The 22,181-nt window shown below is 44.9% G+C and overlaps 1 protein-coding gene across 2 annotated transcripts in view; it reads right to left on the bottom strand.

Annotated features, from left to right (window-relative positions):
• Positions 1 to 13,451: 13,451 nt before the first annotated feature.
• LOC124231052 (exonuclease 3'-5' domain-containing protein 2-like) overlaps positions 13,452 to 22,181 on the bottom strand; it is a 47,451-nt gene continuing 38,721 nt past the window's right edge. The window contains exons 4-8 of one of the 2 annotated variants that reach the window (XM_046647693.1): positions 20,553 to 20,810; positions 19,228 to 19,334; positions 18,577 to 18,712; positions 17,107 to 17,463; positions 13,452 to 14,941 (exon numbers count right to left, since the gene is read on the bottom strand). In XM_046647693.1, coding sequence (XP_046503649.1) covers positions 14,725 to 14,941; positions 17,107 to 17,463; positions 18,577 to 18,712; positions 19,228 to 19,334; positions 20,553 to 20,810 — 1,075 coding nt within the window. In that variant the 3' untranslated portion in view covers positions 13,452 to 14,724. Of the gene's footprint in view, positions 14,942 to 17,106; positions 17,464 to 18,576; positions 18,713 to 19,227; positions 19,335 to 20,552; positions 20,885 to 22,181 lie in introns of both variants that reach the window. The other variant, XM_046647694.1, reaches the window with a different exon arrangement.

Genomic DNA, 22,181 nt, shown 5'->3' with positions numbered 1-22,181 from the left:
ACACATTAGGAGAGTGGCTTGGGCAAATTCTTACCCTCTCTTAGCCTCACTTTCCTCAACTGTAAAATGAGGCATTGACAGCCCTTAACTTGCAGCATTGTTGAGAAGGGTAGCATGAAACAAAGCATGTAAAATCCAGTGCATGGTAACCGCCCCAGGCCCCTGGAGGCCCACTCACAGGCACGCTGCTGGTGCAGCGGGGAGGGGGACTGCCCAGGGCATACACAGGGGATTGTTCCTCAGAGCTGCCAAGGAGAACAGAGCTCAGACTGGCCTCTTCAGCCACATTCAAGGGCTAACAAGGATGATTGTCTTGCCCCATAAATGAGTGGCTGCCTCTTCTAGAACCTCTGCTGAGTGGACTGGAGGTGGGGAGCGGGGACAGGCAGAGTGCAGGGCTCCAGGGTGTCCATTCTTGCTGGCATACCCTTTACTCTTGAGACTCTGGGTCAGCTTGGAAGCCTCTTGCCCTGTCTGCAGCTGCAGCAGGGATCCGGAAAGTGGGTGAAGGGAACTGATTAGACCCCCATGTCTGCTCTAAGCAGGAAAGGAAGCAGGGATGGTGAATAGAACTTAAATTACCATGCAACAGGCACTGTGCCGATACACAATCTCAGAATACAATGATCCTGTGAGGAAGGCAGGACCATCTCCATTTCACAGATGAAGAGAACGAGGTCCACAGAGGTCACCCAGACATCAAGTGGCACATATGCTACCCACTGCCAGCTGACCGTACTTAATGCGCCAGTGGATCTAAGGAAAAGTTATTTATAAGTGAAGTTTCTATAAACCATTATAAATCGAGGCAAGGACCTGGCTCTTTGAAACAACCTCAGAGTCTTCTTAGCAGTCATCATTTTCCTATTTGTCTGATAACGGTGGCTTTTTTTTTTTTTTTTTGAGGAAGATTAGCCTTGAGCTAACATCAGTTGCCAATCCTCCTCTTTTTACTGAGGAAGACTGGCCCTGAGCTAACATCCACGCCCATCTTCCTCTACTTTATATGTGGGATGCCTGCCAGAGCATGGCTTGCCAAGCGGTGCCATGTCCGCACCTGGGATCTGAACGGGCGAACCCCGGGCTGCCGAAGTGGAACGTGCGCACTTAACCGCTGCGCCACTGGCCGGCCCCCAAACAGTGGCTTTTTATATCAGTTTCTGCCACTGGAGTGTAAGTGCCATGAGGGCAGGGTCCTTGCATGTTTCGTTCACCAGTCTCCCCAGTGCTTAGAACAGTTAATAGATGAGAGATGGGTGCAGAACTGGAACCCAGAGAAAGGGAGTGAGGATCTAGGGTCAGTGTGGGCCAGTGTGGTGAGTAACCCAGGTCCCCTCACCAGGCCTCCTCAGGAGCAGCTGGCTCCTCCCCCAACCACAGGGCCAGAGGTCAAACCTCTGCCCCAGGATGAGGGGGTGAGAATGTCCTCTGTGGTCCCATCAGAAGTCAGAAGAGGAATGACCTGGATTTTGAAGGATAACTGCAGGAGCTACAAATGTTATTACTGATCATGAAATGACCCAGCTGTTGCATTTGGGAATAAGAGGATTGCAGGGTCTGAGGGCTAATTAGAAATGTGTCAAATGGCTTTTCTTAACAGCAAGGAATTCCTACAAAGGAGAAATGCATAAATAAAGCCAGCTGGTCAGCAGAATTGGCCAGAGGCAGAGCCCTCTGCAAGGCCTCCACTGCCTTCTCCTTCGTCCTTTCCCCTCCTCCACGGCCTCTGTAGAGCTGGGTGGCAAATGTCCTCAGAGCAGACCAGATAGCCCAAAAGGCCAGGCCAGTGACTGTCACATGCCTCTTGCCCTTGAGTGGGATTTCCTCTGAGCAGGGCCTGGCAGCCTTCTTTTGTGTATCACCAGTTTCTAGCACAGTATTGAGCATTATGGTGGCACTTAGTAAATATGTGTGCAATGAATAAATGAGTAAGTATCTAGGGCAGCAGGCTGCTGCTGCTCCTCGTTCTGTCCCACGAAAATGCCACGAGCCTGCACGAACAGTGAAGCCAAAGCCTGTTTGCCCAGTGGGGTGGTTATTTCTAGTCCCTTTCTTTCCTTTCCTTCTTGAATGCCTACCATGCAAGGCTAGGTTCCAGGGACACAAAAATAAACAAAACTCCATCCCAGCTTCTGAGAAGCCCAGTAACTGATAGTGGGGAAATACACCTAAGTCATCCCAAGATGACATAATAGAGCTCCACAGAGGCACAAAGGAGGCTTTTTCACAAGTAAGAAGCCATCTGGGAGCTGAGTCTTAAAGGATAAGAAGGTGGGCAAGATGTGGAAGAGGACGAGGCAAACGAAGGGCCTAAGATGTGGACGTGTCGGGAGCACAGCAGTGGTGAGTGGTCTGATGCGTATGGGCCAGGGGATGGTGATGGTAATGAGGTCAGAGGGGTAGGCATGGGCCAGTTACAGACACCTCTATGCCTTTGTAAGAAGTCTGACATTTTGGTAAGCCACGGAGAACCATTCAAGATTTTAAAACAAAGAGTGACATGATCAGTTATAAATTTGAGTGAGGAGGCTGGAGACTAGTGGCAGGGGATCACAATGGTATTTATTCCAATAGTCCAAGCAAGCAATGAGGTGCGCCTGGATTAGGGCAGTAATACAGGAGCAGGAGAGAAAGACGGTAGACTCAGAGGATCTGGTGATCAGTTGGAGGTGGAGGTGACAGAAAGGATTTGAGAATAACATGTAAATTTCTTGCATAGGGGACAAGCGCCTTGGTGTAAGGTAACCATTAACTGAAACGGAGAATACAGGAGGAAGAGCAGATTTGGGGGGCATGTTCAACTGAACTTGAGTTCACTGTGGTCTGTCCAGGCAGGCAGCTGTAAATCCAGGTCCAGTGCTCAGGAAGAGGAGTGGAAGAGGCCAGTCAGGTGGAGATGAGAAAACCAGAAATAGAATTGGGGCAAAGACGTTGCTAAGTGGCCACCCAAGTACCCAGCACCTAGGCATGGGGGAGAGGCTGTGTGCATCAGAGATTAGGACCTCTGGATCCCTCAGGCGAAGATCAAGAGACAGAGAACTGGCACTTTTTCTGCCTCCATCAGATGCCCGATTCAGGATGGTGCCAGGACCCAAGCTCTTAGGAATACTCATTTCTTTATCAAGGACCTCATCATCTGGTACATGTTAGGATGGACTCCCAGACCTGGGGATGGAATAAAATTTGGTCCAAAAAGGGGTCAGCTCCGTGGCCGAGTGGTCAACTTCGCGCGCTCTGCTGCTGCGGCCCAGGGTTCCGATCCTGGGCGCGGACATGGCACTGCTCGTCAGGCCTCGTTGAGGCGGCGTCCCACATCCCACAACTAGAAGGACCTGCAACTAAGATATACAACTGTGTACAGGGTGGGTTTGGGGTGACAATTCTTAAAAAAAAAAAGAAGATTGGCAACAGTTGTTAGCCCAGGTGCCAATCTTTAAAAAAAAAAAAAAAATTTTTGGTCCAAAAAGAGGTCAGACAATAAGACCAGAGAGAATTTAAATTGAAAAGAGAGCCATGGTCCCGGTCCTGCCTTTCCTTCCATCTAATGGTACCTATAATTGATACCTCCATTTTCCTTGAGTAACTGGGAAGTGGAAATTAAGGAAATGTTCCCAGGATTGGTATATATTTTGAAGCTCTCAGCAAGGCTGAAAATATCCATTGATATATTTCGAAGTCTAATTTCCACTCCCTCACCAGCCAAAATAATTGAAAAAGCTGTTAATGGAGGAGGTGTGTAATATCAGATCCACACGGCCTGGAAATTTACCATTTCAAAGCAATTGAGGGTTTTCCAGCCAGTGTTTATAGTTGTACACGTCCCATCTCACTGAAGCCACCTTCTGAAGCCATCAAAAGGTGCTTCAATCTGGCTTGGACACTGAAATTGTTCACAGCGTCTGGAACGGATGTCAAAGCAGAGAGAATTTTTAAAAATTATCCTGCTGTCTTGTCAGCATATAAATCTTGGGGTGTCTCTTCCTGGTAGGTGGTGTAAACAGTTGGGGCTGTCAGTGCTCATGGAGCCAGTGGCGGCACAGCTCCGTGGTGGCGTGGCCTTGCTCTCACTTGGCAGCCCTGCTCCGTGTCCACGCACATGTTGTCCTCTTACTCTAGCCTAGGCAGGCATTTCTACCTCCTGCCCAACAAAAGAATGCCTGCCTCTCCTCTGCCCTGGTGACAGCAGGTCTGAGCGGTGCAGGGTCTTCAGCAGAGGGGTGACACTGTGCCCTCTCATAGCCTCTGCCTGGCCCAGTAGGATCGACAGACTACACCGATTTTCGTCTTCTGCCAGTGCGTGTGTGTGTGTCACTTATCTGGGCCTCTTTCTCATGTTTAAAATGAGGACTGTAGGGGGCCAGCCTAGTGGCATAGTGGTTGAGTTTGCACACTCTGCTTTGGAGGCCTGGGGTTTGCGGTTTGGATCCCAGGCATGGACCTACACACTGCTCATCAAGCCATGGCATGGCGGTGTCCCACATAGAAAATACAGGAAGATTGGCACAGATGTTAGCTCAGTGACAACCTTTCTCAGGCAAAAAGAGGAAGATCGGCAACAGATGTTAGCTCAGGGCCAATCCTCATCAAAAAAAAAAAGTAAAAAATAAAAATAAAAATGAGGACTTCGTTACAAAAGGACTTAGAAGCTCCTTTCTAGTGCTAGCATTTTAGGATTTATTTACTTATTTTAATATCTTAAACCATTCTCTGCCCAGCAAGAATTACGGGCAATAAACTGAGATATAATTTTCTTTATCATTATTTGATCTCTCCACACATATTACATACATATATACACATATAAACGATTTAAAATATTCCATTTGATCAAGAATCTGAAAACTTCCGGATCACGGCAGACCTAAAAAGGAGAAATTGGAAGAACGTACCAGAAATTGGAACATCCAGGGACCTGTGAGGAGGGTAACTTGAGGAGAAGAGGAGTGGTAGACTTTTGATTGTAAATTCTTTTGTACCTTTTAATTTTTTGCCACATGCATTTATTACCTCTTCAATTAAAATTTTTTTAAGCAAGAGTTTTCCTTTCTCTTTCTTCTACCACAGGCCTCTGCAGCTCAGTTCCTAGGGGAGGAGCCCATGATGGGTTGACATCACATGATGGAAGCCACCTCTCAGCCCAGACCCTGCCTAAGACGAGCCCCAGCCCTCCAGCTGGGATGGCCAACAGCCCTGCTCTCCTGGCTGCCCCATGCGCCCAGAGGGGTTCTGTGGGCGCACACCGCGGCTGGCTGCCCTTGCCACTGGCACTCGGGCTGGGCTGTCAAGCTGGTAGAGGGACTCCATTCAAGGTTTTCCAGGAAGGGGCTGGCTCTCAGGACTCCAGCAGCCAAATGGCCAAAGGGGCCTAAGAGTTCAGCAAAGAGGGAAGTGCATCCAGCTTTAAATTCTCCAGATCTTGCCATTCCCTTTCCAAGACAGACTGCCTTTTGTTTTGTTTTGTTTTCTGCTGCTAATATAACATGAGAACAGGAACATGAAAGAAAAAAAAACAAAAGGGCCGGAGACGGGTGGGGAAAAAGGGTCTTTAAGGCTCCCTTTCCTCTTGGCTCTACCCCCACGCTGCCTGCCTACACTTCGCAGAGCTGGGCAACAGCCTCTCTGGCAGGGTCTCATGCCCCTGGTTTTCTCCCCCAGGGCCAGCTCCTCCTCAGCTTTCCTCCTGACATTGAGCTTCCACTGGCCTTACTCTTCTGCCTCCTTTTCTGATTATCACTGGTTGGACTGGCTGCTGGCCCATCACTTCTGTATCCCCTACTTTCCCCCACCCTCCTCTGATTTCTCTCAGTCCTCCTCCTCTGGCTTACCTATTGCAACTGTCACATTGCCCAGAAACAGCTGCCATCTTTAAGGCCCATCCCCCAGACTGGAGCTGTCACCTGCCCCACAACTGGAATTGCTCAAGGTAGGTTCCTCCACCTTCCATTTACATTCCCGGCACCCAACTTCTTTCCAGGGCCATCAAAGCCCAGGTGGGGGTGGGTTGTCCCCCCGCAGGCAGTGGGAAGGTGGGGGCAAGAGGACAATTGAGAAGCCAATACAGTCAAACAAGGAGCAGCAGATGGGGATGTGCACTTTGTAGAGTAGACACAGACTGCAAGAGATGAAAAGATACAGAGCATGAGGAAAAACAGCTTCAGGGAAAGAAAAAGCAGAGAGCAAAACCCAATAAAAGTGTAACAAATACTAAAATCAGAAAGGCCTGAAGAGAAACCATCAGGAGAGCAGCGAGAGGAGGACCCACACCAGTAGAGTCAGGTCAGAGAGGAGGGGCAGGAGGGGCTGGGGGCCGGAGAAACGGCCCAACAGAAATCTCTTAGCAGGGTCACTCACCTCCCAAGCTGTTGGGCTTATGGCTGCAACAAGCAGAATCTATTTAAAACACACCAGGCATTTTGCTTCGTTCTGTTCCTCTGCCCAGAAAAGGCTGGAGCCAAAGGCTTAGGGAACCATTCCAGCCTTAGAACCCTGCCGGACCACAGGGCTGTGACCACGAAGACCCCTGCCCCATCTGGGAATCGCCCCCTCTCCCCCCACACACAAGCTGCCAGGCCATCAAACTCACAGCATATTCTGGATCGCAGTCCCAAAGGCTGCTTGTGTTACCCACTCTCACTGGGAAAGACTCAGTGACTTCCTTCATTCGGTCTTTGAGCTTGTCAGAAAGCAGATGCTGCTCAAATGTGACAGCTGCTCTAAAGTGATGCTCAAAGGGAGCTCCCCGACCAGTGGGAATATGCTTAATGATGACTGGAGAGGCCTTGGGTGATTACATTACAGCAAGACAAAGAAGAGAGCGTGAAAGGACACCAAGGATAAAATGGCCCTAGGGAAACCATATGGAAAACACCAGGAGCCTCACTCCTTTCCCTGGACTATGCATCTTTGCGGAGCTCTAATTTGGAGAAGACCCAACTCCTCATCCACCTGCCACAGAAGAGTACAAAATAAGGCAGAGAGCTAGGAGAAGCAGCCGAGGAAAGCCATCTATGAGAGCTTTGGTTTCTCTCCAACCAAAAAACTTAGTGTACAGATCCAATCAAATTTTGCCTACCAGAGAAGCCTTTCAAAATAAATTTGAGGTCAATCCTACGTTTAAAGAGAAAGATTGCTTCTGAAGGTGAATAATTGTCCTGGTTCATGTGGATCACTCTGGAATTTTCAATGTCTGATTTGGGTGGCTGTGGGGATGGGACTGTCTAAAGAGCCACCTATAGTTTGCTTTTCAGTTGCAATTAAGCATTATTTAAAAAAAAACTTAAGCAGACAGGTGTGTTGTAGGAACTAAAGAAAAATGAATTTTAAAAAATATTTTATTATGGAAAATTTAAAATATATATATCAAAAGTAGAGAGCCTAACATAAAAAACCCAGCTGCAACAATTATCAATTCATGGCCAATCCTGTGAGAAACACGCACTTTTGAGCCAGATGACAGATACAGAGAATGAACTTTACGGTACAGGACAAACAGGAACTAGTCCTACTGAGGCCGCAGGATCCAAGTTTCTGCATAAGCGCCCTAGACTAGAGCCTAGAGGGTGAAGAGAAGGGCAGAGAAGGATACTCTTAGTTAGCGATCAAAGAAGGATCTTGGGACTTAAAAAAGGAAACCACCTCCCCCACTCCCTGTGCACACACCAGCACACACATGTACACATACACACACTCTCTCTCTCTCTGAAGACCACACAAGGCACAAATAATACTAACAGTGGTTACCTTCAAGGAGGGAAAGGACTGTCGAGGAGATTCCATTTTTGTTATATATTAAAAAAAAATTGTACTATGTGCACATATTACCTATTTTAAAAAGTAATTTGTTAAAAATAAACACCACGAAGCTTTGCAGTAACCAAGTCCACTAGATGTGACAAAAGGGCAACTGCCTGGATTCAGACCACCAAATCTTCATCACATTTGACCTGGATGCAGTGTCTTACAGTAATTCACTCAGCTAGACGAATATACAACCTTCCAATGCCAAGGTGAACATCATCAGGATAGAAATTCCATGTATTATAAAAACCCCAGCCCCTTATTGTTTACATGGGTATATACATTTGTCAAAATTCACAGAGCTGTACTCTTAAGATTTGTACACTTTATTGTATGCTCATTATACTGCACTTCAATAAGGTCTTATCAACAAGAACAAGACAAATCCCAGCCCTTGTGTATGAATAAGCCAAAGAATCACTATTTGTGGGTTTATCGGGTTGGTGGTTTAGAGAAAGCTGTTGTTTTGAGAAAATGCCACAATGCGGACTTTTTGCAAAAACTTGCTCTTGGAAACCACCACTACAGCATGTGCTTTTGGTTAAGCATTCCACGGCTGAAACGCAACTCTATGCTGAAATGCCGAGAGGATGAGGCAAAATCTTGGCCAAGGTCAAGCTCTGCTGATGGTTTGAGAGAGGGATGGCAGCCAACTGCTCTGCACTTGTATAACATTTAAAAAAGAAAAACTAACCCCAAGTCATCTTCTGTTCCTTTTCTGAGCCAACTTTAGTCCTGCTCATTGTATCCAAGAACTCAGAGGAAGCCATACGTGCTACAGCTCAGGCCTACCAAACCTCCAGGGTTTGGTACATATCTTGATTAAAAAGAAACTAAGCTGGCTCTATGGGATGTAACAAAAGATGTCAGAATTTTAGATAAAGCTAGGGTCCATCTAGGAGAGGACAGAGAAATACACTTAACCTTCCTTTCTGGCTATCTGGTTTCTTTCTCTAGAACAACAACAACAAAATGATGCCAATTTAGTAGAAAATGGGGGCTCCTACCTACATTTAAGTGATTATTGTGAAAAAGAGCTTCAAGTTTAGCAGACTTGGTACAAATCTGCACTACATAAAGAAAAGCTAATACACCACACCCATTTTGGGACTGAAACTAAGCACAAAGATGGACTGGAAAATATATTTTCTGCTAGATCATAGAGAATGGATATATAGAGAGAGAAAAGTCTTTAAGCAGCTTATAAAATACAAACTTTACGTTTTGCACGTGTCTGTCTTGCTGGTGGTCAGGCAAAGGTGAGCAGGACAAAGTCCAAGGCAAGGCAGGGTTATACAAGACACAGGCCCCCAAGACTTGCCAGTCTCCCTGTGAGTTAATTCTGTCTAGGACTCACAGACGGATAACAATGTGCGAACACTGGGGATCCCTCAAATTTTCTTAGGCAGTCATGACAACATCAAAAAAGAGAGAGAATTCTTTTAACTTACTGGTTTAGTGTTATCCTTTTAAAGTATCCAATTCTATTCAATTCTCTCTCTATGGGATAGCCTTAATTTCTCTTATCTTTAAAATGAGAAACAGCCCCTTTCTTTTTCCTCAGTACTTCCCACCCATAACACTTGGCAAACTTGCCTCATTTCTACTCTGTGCTTATCTCTTCTTAAACCTTACAGCACCGACAATGTGGCTGAAGATAAAGATTTTCCTTCTTTCTTCATTGTTAAATAGTGAACTGAAAAGATGCGTGAGTTCCCTAAGGCCACACACAGCATGTCTCTGGTGAGAAGAGTATCCTGACCCCAGGTGGAGCACCAGATGGAAGCAGCAGGTTTCTCCCTAGTCAGAGGCCAGGGGACCTGGTGTGGCATCCTGCTTTCTCATTCCCCTTCTCTCCATGCACAGCCTACATTCCCAGGGATCGGAGGGATGAGAGTGTGCAATGAAGCAGAAGGTACACAGCACCCAAGGGAAAGTGCCATAAAGAAACAGTGGGATGCACTACAGGATGCAACAGCTAGGAGGGCCCTTACAGCACATCTAATTCAAACTCCTAATTTTATAAGTACAGCAAGGAGCCCAGAAAAGTTAAGTAATTGGTCCAAAGATATACAGCTGGTGGCCGGGACCCAGGTCACCAGCCTACTCCTCTGATCCTCCAACACACAACAGAACTGAGTATAGGAAAAAGCAAAATATAAAGTTAAGTCCAGGGGCTGGCCCTGTGGCCAAGTGGTTAATTTCATAAGCTCCGCTTCGGGAGCCCAGGGTTTCACCAGTTTGGATCCTGGGCATGGACGTGGCACCATTCGTCAAGCCAGGCTGAGGCGGGGTCCCACATGCCACAACTAGAAGGACCCACAACTAAAAATACACAACTATGTACTGGGGGGCTTTGGGAGAAAAAGGAAGAAAATAAAATCTTTAAAAAAAAATAATAAAGTTAAGTCCATGGACTACAGCCCCATCACCACTGCCAATCAAATAAACGGACTTTTAAAACTATCCATGTCTCAATCTCCCATTTCTTTTCAGCCCCATTAGCTTACTAAGCTCAAATTTCTGATTCTTATCCAGGACTTTATAGATACCCTGGTGGCCTGAGTAGTTAGAATCCCAACTCTGCCTAGCATGTTGCAGCCTGAGAAGGGAGATCTTTGGGAAGCAGGAGTAGAATATATAAGCAGCCTCTCCAACTCAGGAATATTCTAGACAACACATCATGCTTTAATAATGCCAACTCTAAACTCAGCAGCTTTTGAAGCTTATGCTGGCAGAAAGGCAACAGGCTACCCATCCAGCAAGAGAGAAAAATTCAAGAATTAATGACAAATAAGGAAGCTGGAAGGAGGGCAAATGCTTTGAGTTCAGTCTGGAGGGTCTGAGATTACCTCCACTCAGTCGGCGCAGGGAATGACCTTTTAAGGCAGTGTGCGCCACAAAGAATAGGGCACAACACAGCTGGTGTAAACTGGGTCCTTTCACATTTTCTATTTCTGTGCAAAGGAAGTCAGTCCTTGATTATCCCCAAATGATTATGCATTTGGTCCAGTTACCCACAGTCTCTAGGGACCTCCAACCAGTGTTGGCCACAGGTAAAGCTGGTTAGAAGGAAACGACGGTCTAAGGTACTCCCACCTTCCCAAATAAGCAGTTGGCATTTAAGCGAGGGCCGTGGCGCCCCAGGTGAAGGGAGTGACTGACGCATCTTCCAGCAGGCCTGTGGAATAGGTGCTTTTCAACAGGTGCACCATGTGGCTGCATGTCACCCCTGTTCCATCACCTGATGTGAAACTCTTCCAGGACTGGGGACAGGCAGAAGGCATTCAGCCCCAGCATGAGGAGCCAAACAGGTGAATACCTGAAAACTAGCTGAATTCCAAAACCAAAGTATTTGGGGGATTATGTATTATTTTTATATCATTCAATCAAGAGTCAGTCATAACAAGAATCAATCTTACACCCTCTTTTAGCTTATCTCATCCAAGAACAAATGATTTTCACTGTGTTTCTGAGGATTAGGTACTCTAAAAATGACCATCAAAACAACAGAAAAGACAAAAGACCGGAAAGAGGGATCCTTTTAAAATACATAATAATTAGTAAACTAGCAAACTGAGAAACTATCTCCTTTAAGGGAAAAGTGATACCTCTCATGAGGATGAGACATAATGAATAAAAAGGAAGAAAGGATAAATGAATGAATAAAAAACTCAGAGAGCCAAAGTAAACTAAGAATTTAAATTATAGTCAAATGTTAGGGCCCCAAACTAACAGGCAGAATAGGAAGCTGAGCAAAAGCTCCTTCTGCCTGCTGGGTTCCTAAGAATCTAAAATGAGGGATTAAAATGGCTTTCTTTCAACCGAACACATTTTGTCATCTGATTTCTATCTGTGACATGGCTAAGAATAAGTAACTTATAGCTGCACTCTTATGAGGCAACAAATCCTGGAATATTGTGCCTTGTTCACTGTAGGATGGCAGATCACTAATTGCTTGTCTATCAGAAACAAAAAGTCTATAACTTCTATTTTACTTTTAATTAAAAAATTTTTACATTTTTCTTTAAAAATAAATAGGATTTCCAAAAAACACTGACTACAAGGGGAAAATGAGGCAATAAAGGATGGGGGACAGAAGGGAAGTAGAGAGAAGACTCTGAGCCTACAAACACAGTGATCAGGGCACATTCAGAGGGGCTCCGCTAAGACACTGTCCTCCCACTGCCACTCATGTGGAAGCTCAGTGAACACACTGAGACACCGCTAAAGTGTCAAAGAGAAGCATGCCCTTGATATAAACCCCTAGAAGGTGACAGCAATTTGCACTCATTCCAGCAATGTGAGTCCCCCTCCTCACACTTCAATTCCTAGGATTCTATCCTAAAGAAATTCAAAGATATAGTCAAAGCTTTATACGCAAGAAAGTTCATCACAACATCACTGATATTAACAAAGGATCTGAAACAACCAAAATTTTCAATAAGGTGGAATGGATAACTAAAGTAAGATAGAGCCACTAGAAATCTGCTTTCAAAGATTCAAAGACACAGGAAATTACTTGTGATACCATGGTAAGTGAGGGGGAAAAATAGGATATCATGGTGTATATATGTCTGACTCTAGATTCTGTTTAAATATTACACATATTGTACATGCATTTTTAAATTCCGAAAGGAAATTCATAAACATACCTGCAAAGATTAGCTCTGCACTAGACGGAGGGAAGATGGATTTTTATTCTTTCTTTAGACTTGTCTCTAATAAGCACGTGTTACTTTTATATCAAGAAAAAATATTTATTTTAAAATCTGCCTACCCTAAAATATCTCATTTAGACAGCAACTGTCAGTCTTAGGAAAAGGCTGCTCAAGCCCAAGGCTGACTCAGAGAACAAAAAGATTCAAATCCACACAGTAACTCTTCGGAAAAAGATGAGAAATCTCACGTGCCACAGTCTAGTTTCCCTCTACCTTGGCTGCTGGCTCTGTGTTACTGGCTTTGCAGGAAGTTCTACTGGAAAACCCATTCCTTCTTCCCACAGCACCTTAAACAACTTCTTATGAGTTTCTCACCTCTTAGTATGAAGATCACAGAGAAAGAGAAAGGAAGAGCCTTGCTCTCTTGTTTCAGAGGAAGAAGTTTTTCTTGTAAAGTTATCAAAATGACTCAAAACCACCTACGCAAGTTTTGAAACTTAAGTCATGAGTTATGTTCAGGAACCATGTATAAAAGCCCCTAATTTCTCAAGAATGAATATAAAACAAAATCTAGGAGTGCCACCTTGTGGCAAGCCTGACTATTATGACAACCACCCGTCCATCTCCACGGTTCTCCACGTGGGCTCCACGCAGTACAGCCACTGAGACACACGCCCCAGAATAACATAGTGCGTTGAACACACGGTCCCCAAAATGGCTGGTACTATTCATTTTCAAGGATTTCTAGTTTAGAAATGCCTGTTTGAGGACAAGTGGCGATGAAAGGGCAGAGAACAAAATGCAGGACGTGTATATGAGTTTGTGAGCTGCTGCTGCTGACAGGCTGAAGGAGCAGTGTGTGTGAGGTATACCCATGCACACATACCATGGTACCGTCATGTGTAGGAACCTGCAGGATAAATATCTCCTCCCCCAAGAATATTTACCGATTTTATAAAGTTACGAAGAAAAAAGTTTTACATTTACAATCAGTGAGCTTTGTGCTTAGAAGAAGTTTTATTTATCAATGTTAGAGCAACCATCGCCAACTTGGGCACAATTCCAAAACAGAGCTGTTGATGGATTCTGGCTAAAAAATTCTTTTTTAAACTTGTTAAGATCTTGTAAAGTAAGAAAGTTTTCCTACTACTTTAGAAAAAATACTAATCACTAATAAATTGATTTCATAATCAAACTGGTGGCCTCACATTTTGAAAGATAAAACACCACCTATTTGAACATCTAAATGTACTAATTAATCTCGGCGTCCTAGGCATGAGAGGAGATGGAGGAATCCTTACACTGCAACCTGACCAAATGACTCCAGGAGAGAAGTAAGTGCTTAAAAGAGGCCAGTGTTGCAAATCTGATGGAACAGGGAACACTGAAGGGAACTGATATTGATTCTGAGAAAAGATAATCGTCCTCTCAGAAAGGGAGTAAGCTACAAACCTTGCAGTTCTGGGAGGAGGATTCAACAAGCAGACCACAACCGGCACAGAAGGAAAAGCTGAGCAAATCATCAAAGTTCTATCAGGAGTTGGTGCTTATGCTTCTCTCTGCCCCACCCAAGTGGAAGGCCTATTTCCAGAAAAGGATTCCCCCCAGTGTTAGGGTGGAAGCATATGGCAGGAAGTCGCTGCTTTGGTCCTGGACATGTAAAGGGGAGCATTTTCAAGCACATGAAACAAACTGAAAGCGACCTAGAAGGGATGGATCCCGGTGAGCTGCAGGACAGCAATAAGCCAAAGAATTTACAATGATGAGGTTGAACCGGGAAAATGAATCTGACCCCTTGTTCACCTCTCCAGCTTTTGGAAGCACGTTTTCTCCCCTCCTAACCTAATGGGACTGAAATCTTTTGACAGCCCCTGTTTGAGATAAACCAACACACTGGGCGGGGAAGAAACATATTAAAGAGCTGAGAGTCCTGACAAGTCACTTCAGGAAGAATCTTCCATTTGTCGTCTGCACATGGACAGCAGAAGAGGGAAAGTTAAATAAAGGCCAAGGCCTGCCTCATCCACAAAAATAAAAAAAGGAGGAAAAAGCAATTCTCACTCTGCCTAACTAAAATTCAAAGCCGTAAGCTCCCCTTAAAAGAATAGCCTTGCTCCACCAGAAGCACCGTGGGATCAGTATGGGTTAGTATTCTGAGTTGCGTCACCAGGCTTTGACAAGGAAAAACCTATTAAAAGAGGAAGAGGTGACTTGTCCACCTTGGCTCCAGCTTCCCAGCGGTCCTAACCTGGGAGCAAAGCACCTATCACGACAGCTTGATGGGAAGGTCTTCCCCGTACTTCCGGAGCAGCTTCTGATGGTTGTGGTCCACTGACCACTGCTGGGGCAGGTGCTTGGGCTGCATGGAGTCCAGGAAATGCTGACGCCAGCGGCTCTCCAGCTGCATGAGGGAGCGCAACCCACCCTGGGAATGGCACTGCACCACCTTCAGCCCATGAGGAACGTAGCCTTCATTGGAAATCCTGCCAAGACACAAGTACAAAGCGTCTCAGGGAAACAAGCACAGGACAGTCTCACACACGGCTCCACATGCTGTGGTTCAAGGCACCTCCACAAGGGTATCTGGGGAGGCTGCTAGACTCCTAAAAGGTTGGTTCATGTTTTTAAAACATTGTCTTTCCCATATGTGCCTTTTCCTAAAAATAGTTTGGACAAATTGCATACAATGCAACAGAAGGCACTTCAGGATTCTGAGCTATACTTATGGGAAGGCCACTGAATAATGCTCAGCCCCAACAAGAGAGGCCTTACTGTCTCACTGATGATGGGTGAAAAATGTTGGTCTTTTATTTACTCCAGGGTTACCCAGTTACCAGCTCACCCTTCTTTTAAGCTATTCATTCTGAGCCATACTTAGTATTTATATGTGGCTGTTAAATTGGCCCACATGTTCTAGTTTTTCATAACAGTGTAATACCTCAATGTAAAACGCAAGGTGGTACATTTCTTTAGTGCCTTTTCTCACAAAAAGAATGCCAAACCACATCCATGAGAAGTGTTTCAGTCATGATGATACGCTACCATGGCTGCTCAGCTGTGCAGCCAGTGCTGTTTAACGGGAAGACAAATCTTTGCCTCCTTCCTAGCTAAGCAGAGAGGCTTTAAAACTGCTCTGAAACCATGCAGACAGTGCTTCCACCTCCTGGATAAAGATCACCTTTCTCAAGGAAGCTCCCTGCCCCACGGACTCCCTTCCTCTCTCTGCATCCACACCCCACTCTCAATCCTCCCTCCCAAGACCCCGACTAGTCTAGCAGGGTTAGTATTCCCTGGGATCTGCAGACATATTATTATTTAGCCTGTGAGCATCCCACTAACTTGCCTATCTTTCCCCAAACAGCTGTTCTTCTCAGTCCTAGACAGTGAAGTCCAGCATCCTTCTATCCAAGCCAGCAGGATGAATTTGTTAAAAAGCTCTGTGGCTGAAAGGGGAAATTTAGCTCTTTGAGGAAATACATTTGGGAATTGGTTAAAGGAGCCAGTCTCATTAATTTCTAATATGACCTTCACAAGTTACTTAACTTTAACCTCAGGATATCTAATATAAAACTTGGCAAATAACATCTATTCTACAACTTTATATAATAGTTATAAGGATAAAATTCAATAATAATTTTTTTAACTTTGAAAGATTTTTAAAATTCAGGATATAATGCTGGAAGTTACTAGTACGAAATCTAAAACCTACCTCATACTGTCACTATAAGACATAATTAAGGCAATTTATGCAAGATTTATTAGCTTGGTTAGACAGATTAGCATATCTGTAAATATGTGTCTAATAAATATTTGCTGCTATACATTAAGGTTTTTTGATAACAAAATACTATAGGCAGCCAGCATCACTAACAGGGTTTTGTGAACTTAGTTCAATTATTTCAACCCCTAATACTATTGAAAAAGTGACTTTTGGGAGGCAAAACTCCAGTAGGTAGCCCAGAGCTTCATCATCTGAGCCATGTACCTATTCATTTCTCAGGAGCATAAACTTCCATTTAGGAACAGAGTTAAGTCATATGAATTCAAATACATACTCATAGGGAAGGAGGGACAAAGCAAGGAAGGAAGGAAAAAGGAGAAAAGTCATTTAAATAGTAACAGCAAGTCTGGCCAACATTCCATTCGGTGGGCCAAGACCCTGGAGTGCAGGTCAGATGGGAAACATGAATCCAGCCATCTCAGTTCTCATGGTCCTAGATAAGGTAAGAAACAAAACCACATACATCGCATTTCATTGGCAACTTCAAAGATTTGAGGGTATTTTTGACTATTATTTTCATTTTATGTGCCGACTTGAGGGTTTATTTCTGCATAGAATGTATAAGGCACAACTCCACTGCATTTGAACGCTCCTGCTAATCATGGAAATGACTGGCCATAAGTATATGATCTAAAAGGGTCAAATATAGAAGGCAAGTCTCCTATGGAAAGGAAATTCTCAAACAGGTTGTCCTATCCCATCCCCAAGGTATCTGAAGCCATGAGACTAAAAGGGATAAGCCTGAGGCTATGCCCTGCACCTAAATGGCTAATGCCCCTTTCTGGCAAGTGTTCTCACTGAGCAGTCAGGGTTAATGTCACTGGGTTATTCCTCAATCCCTTCTCTGACCAGAACAGTAAATTGTACCTGGTCTCCAGGTTGGCAGCCTCTTGAAGCATCTCATCTGTGACGGTGTCTGTGTTATAAAACTCTCTGAGAGCTTGCAGCAGCTCTTGCTTTCGATGAGCAGGCAAGCTCTCTGCGTTGAGCAGGGCCCTGGCTCCAGAACGCACCTGCCGGCGCTCAGGATCTTCCAGCAGACGCAAGCCCTCCTCGGAGCCAATGGGGGCCTGGAACTCCTTGGCCAGCCGCTGCTTCAAATGGTTGTCATAGTAGTTGGAGATGGCGTGGCAGGAGGTACAGAGCAGCAGCACATCGTGCGAGTTGTGGTCCTTCATCTCAATGGGGAAGTGCTTCCGGTACTCGTGTGGAATCACGTTCTTCCTAAAAAAGCCCACCCAGAAGGCAGTGCTCATTAGCACATGACACAGAATATATATGGAACTAGCAGGTGGGCTACTGGGATTCTGATCTTGGCCTGAACGTGACTGAGAAGCCTCGGGCACTACAACCCAACAGAGACCACATACAGGCAATCCTCCCTAGTCTACTCTCAGCCCACCTACGTACCAGGGCCTTACGTTTCTCTCTCCCTGAAGTAGGTACAGACCACCTGCTATCAGGCTTCAGTAGAGGGCTGGGGGAGGGAGAGGTTCATAACAACCTTTGAGAAGTCTCTGATCCCAGAAGGAAAAGCATCCAAGAAATGACAAGAAATTCTAATAACTTTTAACATCTGGAAAACAACTCTCTCAAAGCCTGTAGCAGGTAACCTCTACTCCTGAAATTTTGGAAGCCTGGTGACCTGAAAAGGCCAATTTCCTTCATCTGAGGAATCCCTTCCTCTGAGATTATTTCCCTGGTTCATCAAAGTCCACCATTATTTTCTAAGCAGAACTAAGCTCTCAGGAAAAACTTCTGGCAGCAACAACTAATTTGTCTGACTTTTCAAGGGGAGAAAGGAGGACAGTGAGTCACTCCACAGAAGCCAGGGAGAAAGCCCAAGGGTCTGGGCACCCGGGCCCAGCAGGCTGCTTCACCTTCACCACGAGGAGACCCTGGGGCAGAATAGTCTTCCCAGACTACTCCAGAGTGTGCCTTCAGGGCATCTGGATACTTCACCGCAGATACCAAAGATCAGAAAGCTTGTGAGCCACTCCAGGGAGGGTTATAGGACACAGAGAGAAAGGCGGCTTCTGAAGGAACTGATCTTTGTTCCTTCGTGAGCAAAAGGGAACCATTCTGTTTATGGCGAACCGTTACTGAGAAGAGTGCTGCATTCCAGAAACTAAGAACTGGGCTTCGGAGGAGTAGGGACCACTAGAGCAAGGCCAGGCAGAATGTGGAAGCTCTCAGGGAAATGAGGATGCCCCCTAGGGACAAGTCTCTCAGTCCCAGTGGGCAGACTTAACCAAGGCCCCTGAAGGCTCTGCATGTGGCCACAAGAGCAATTTCCATCCGAGGCAGACACTCAGGGAAGCCCAATCTCACACTCACCGAATATAGGAGTCTTTCTTGCCACATACTACACACAGGTTCTCTTTAACCATCAAGTAGTAGTCTCCTGGGGATTCAGGTCTTCCTGCAGGTTCAAACTGTAGCTTGACCACAAAAGGCTCTTCGCTCACCAGCTCTTAGAGAAAAGAAGTGTTAGTATATGACTGCCCACCTCTCCCCAGGGAAGAAGTACCACCTTAACTGTTCTTTGCTGTGTTCTGGCAGAGCTCACTATTTCCGGGTTTTTTTATTTTTATTTTTAATTTTTTCTGAGGAAGACTAGCCCTGAGCTAACATCTGCTGCCAATCCTCCTCTTTTTGCTAAGGAAGACTGGCCCTGAGCTAACATCTGTGCCCATCTTCCTCTACTTTATATGTGGGATGCCTACCACACCATGGCTTGCCACATGGTGCCATGTCCGCACCCGGGATCTGAACCGGCGAACCCCAGGCCGCCAAAGCGGAACGTGTGCACTCAACTGCTGCACCACCGGGCGGGCCCTATTTCCGGGTTTTGAATAGCCCCGTCCCACGTGTCTTAAGGTCTCTCTGCTTTCTTCTTTCCATCCCTCTCCCTTATCTCACTCCCCACTCCTGCCAGTGCCCATATGCATCTAACCATAGACAAAATATGACAGCTGAGTCTCAAACCTCCAATGCCTTTGTCCAGGTACCACTGAGCTTTCCTTCGATCACAAGTACAGAGGGGCTGTCCATCAGGAGCATGAAGAAAGCAGTTATCATAGAGGGGTGATTTTCTATAGGGAAGAGAAAAATAAATCTAAAACTGAAAGCTAACTATTGGTCAAGGTATCAGTTGCCTTCCCATGTTCTCTTCTGAGTGACCCAAGCTATTCTCAATACTCAGTTCAAACGTTACAGTCATGCATCACATAAGAAGGTTTCGGTCAACAATGGACTGCATATACGACGGTGGTCCCCTAAGATTAGTACTGTATAGTCTAGATGTGTGGTAGGCTATACCACTTAGGTTTGCATAAGTGCACTCCATGATGTTTGCACAATGACGAAATTGCCTAAAGATGCATTTCTCAGAACATATCAGTGTTGTTAAGCAACGCATGACCGTACATTTATGGAGAAAACCCAAATATAGGAAGAAACCATGTTTATTCCTCTATCTTTAACGGGCTAGGAAACAGAAGTAAAAGGAATCAGTTTATATTTCTAGTTTTTATATTTACAGATTGGGACATTAGGGAGTGAGTGGGGTAGTGTTTACATAGTTCTATTGTGAAAGAAAACAGGAAGAGAGCACCGAGAAGACGGCCCTATGGAGTAATCATTGGATTAAACAAAGTAAATTAAAATTGAAGAAATTCAGTCAAAGTCATGAGGGCCACGTGGATGTATTTCTGGCTTATACGCAATACTCGTTTCAATTTAATCAGCCAATTCCTAAAGGCACTTTACTAGAGACCACATTTCCACTCCAAAGTACTTATTAGTCACTTTCTGCAGTAGAAGCATAAGCTGTACAGGGAAATTCTCATTGGCTGGAGAATAACACTGGCTTCGAGCTGGATGCCATCTAAATAATCAAACACCAAACGAATGAGAAATCAGACGCTGCATTTCTCTGGAAAAGTATGAGGCACTTCATGTTATTCATTTTCACGGCTAGCCTGAAGCAAGGACTGATAATTACATCCTCATTTATAACTGAGGAAAGCACAGGTCTAAGGTCACATCGAGGTCAGTGACAAAGCTACATTAAGGCCTCTTCGTTTCCATTCCAACTATCCAAAAATAAAAAAGCAAAAGAAGGGGAAAGGGAGGAAAATAAATCAAAAGACAGCTCCAAATGCCCTTGAAGGAAAAAGAAAATGAAGTTACCCCTGGAGGGCCTCTGCTCCTTTAGCACACAGCCTTCTCCCCACACCCAAGGTGAGGCAGCAGGCCTTGCGCTGGAGGCTGGGCCCCCGCCTTGCTAAGGGACAGGGAATGGCTGTTACCTGGCAGAATAGCCCACCCCCAGGGGCTTTCTTTTATGTTTTCTGGGGTCCCTCCCCTGGTGGCCGCCCGGCATCGCTCCATCGATCTTAGACTTCTTATTTCTTGGCTTCTGCTGAGACTCTGTCGCCTCCCCAGTAACCTCTTCTCCCACTCTGCTAAGTCCTTTGCTCCGGAATGGCATGTCTACCACATCCTGGCATTTCTCCAAGACTTTTCTCCAGCCAGTGCAGTCACTGTTTTCTTCTGGAGTTGAATTCCTAGAGAAAGGGTATCCAAGAAGATGGAGAAAGAGAGCCACTGAAATCTGGGCATCCCTGGCAGCATAAATTACCTGAAGAGAAAAGTCAGAGATCAGTGGAATCTGGAAGGCAAACTAGAGAGAGTAACTTCAAAGTCAATCACAGAGATACAGACAACTGAGGATTCTAATTCAAGATGTACAATAACCTAGGCACCATGTGCTTCTTAAAAACGTTTCATCACGAAAAATTTCAAACTATACAAAAGTAAATCAAGGGGCCAGCTGATGGCGTAGTGGTTAAGTTCACATGCTCCACTTTGGCAGCCCGGGGTTCACAGGTTTGGGTCCCGGGTGTGGACCTACACACCACTAATCAAGCCACGCTGTTGTGGCATCCCACATACAAAACAGGGGAACACTGGCACAGATGTTAGCTCAGCTACAGTCTTCCTCAAGAAAAAAGAGGAAGATTGGCAATTGATGTTAGCTCAGGGCCAATCTTCCTCACCCAAAAAAAAAAGTAAATCAAATAGAATAATGAATCCTCACATTTCCCTGTCTATGTTTTTAACTAAAATAGCCAATGTAATGACTTACTCTAAAGGCTCAAAATTCTTAATCTATATAAATTAGTGAAGTTTCTTTCTCTCTGCTACCAAACCTGCTGGACAGATTTTTCTCAAATTTGGGGTACGGTAGTTACCACAGGTCTGACAACTAACACATGAATTTCCCTTTGGGGATGGTCATCGTCTACAACAGCTGAAACCAACATTCATTAAGAGGCCTGTGTGACTGTCAACCAGAAACAACCTGCCATACTTATTACCAAAATGTTGAAAACAGCTTCAAACATGAGCCTCAAAGCAAAGTCACAAGAGTCCATTTCTGGAATTTTATTTAATAATGGTGAGTCATTCTCCCAAGCAACTGGTCACAGGCAAGCTGGTCATAAATAAAAGTAGTCAAAACTATAATTAAAAGCTTTTCCCAACAAAGGGTGCAAGGAATTAAAATTCCTTTAATTCCCCTTTAATAACCAAGCCTAGTAAATCATACTACTAGTGAAGATTTTTTTATGCTTTTAGAATGAAACAAGTTTGGGTAACATTTTCCATCTAGACCCAACAATCTACATGTCTATCAGCAGTCGTCACCCACAGGAAAAGAGTGTGGTTGAGTGTGAAGAGTTCAGAGTGCTTTTCAACAAATTATTTTCGAACAGTAAGAAAATCAAGGCACTTTCAACAAATGGTGGTGGAACAACTGGATATCCACATGCAAAAGAATGAAGTTGGACCCCAGCCTCACAACACACACAAAAATTAACTCAAAATGGATCATAAACCTAAGTACAAGAGCTAAAACATAAGACTCTCAGAAGAAA

Source organism: Equus quagga, chromosome 20 (assembly GCF_021613505.1).
Source record: "Equus quagga isolate Etosha38 chromosome 20, UCLA_HA_Equagga_1.0, whole genome shotgun sequence".
NCBI lineage: Eukaryota > Metazoa > Chordata > Mammalia > Perissodactyla > Equidae > Equus > Equus quagga.
Note: the sequence above shows the minus strand (reverse complement) of the source record. Positions and strands in the feature narration are given on the sequence as shown.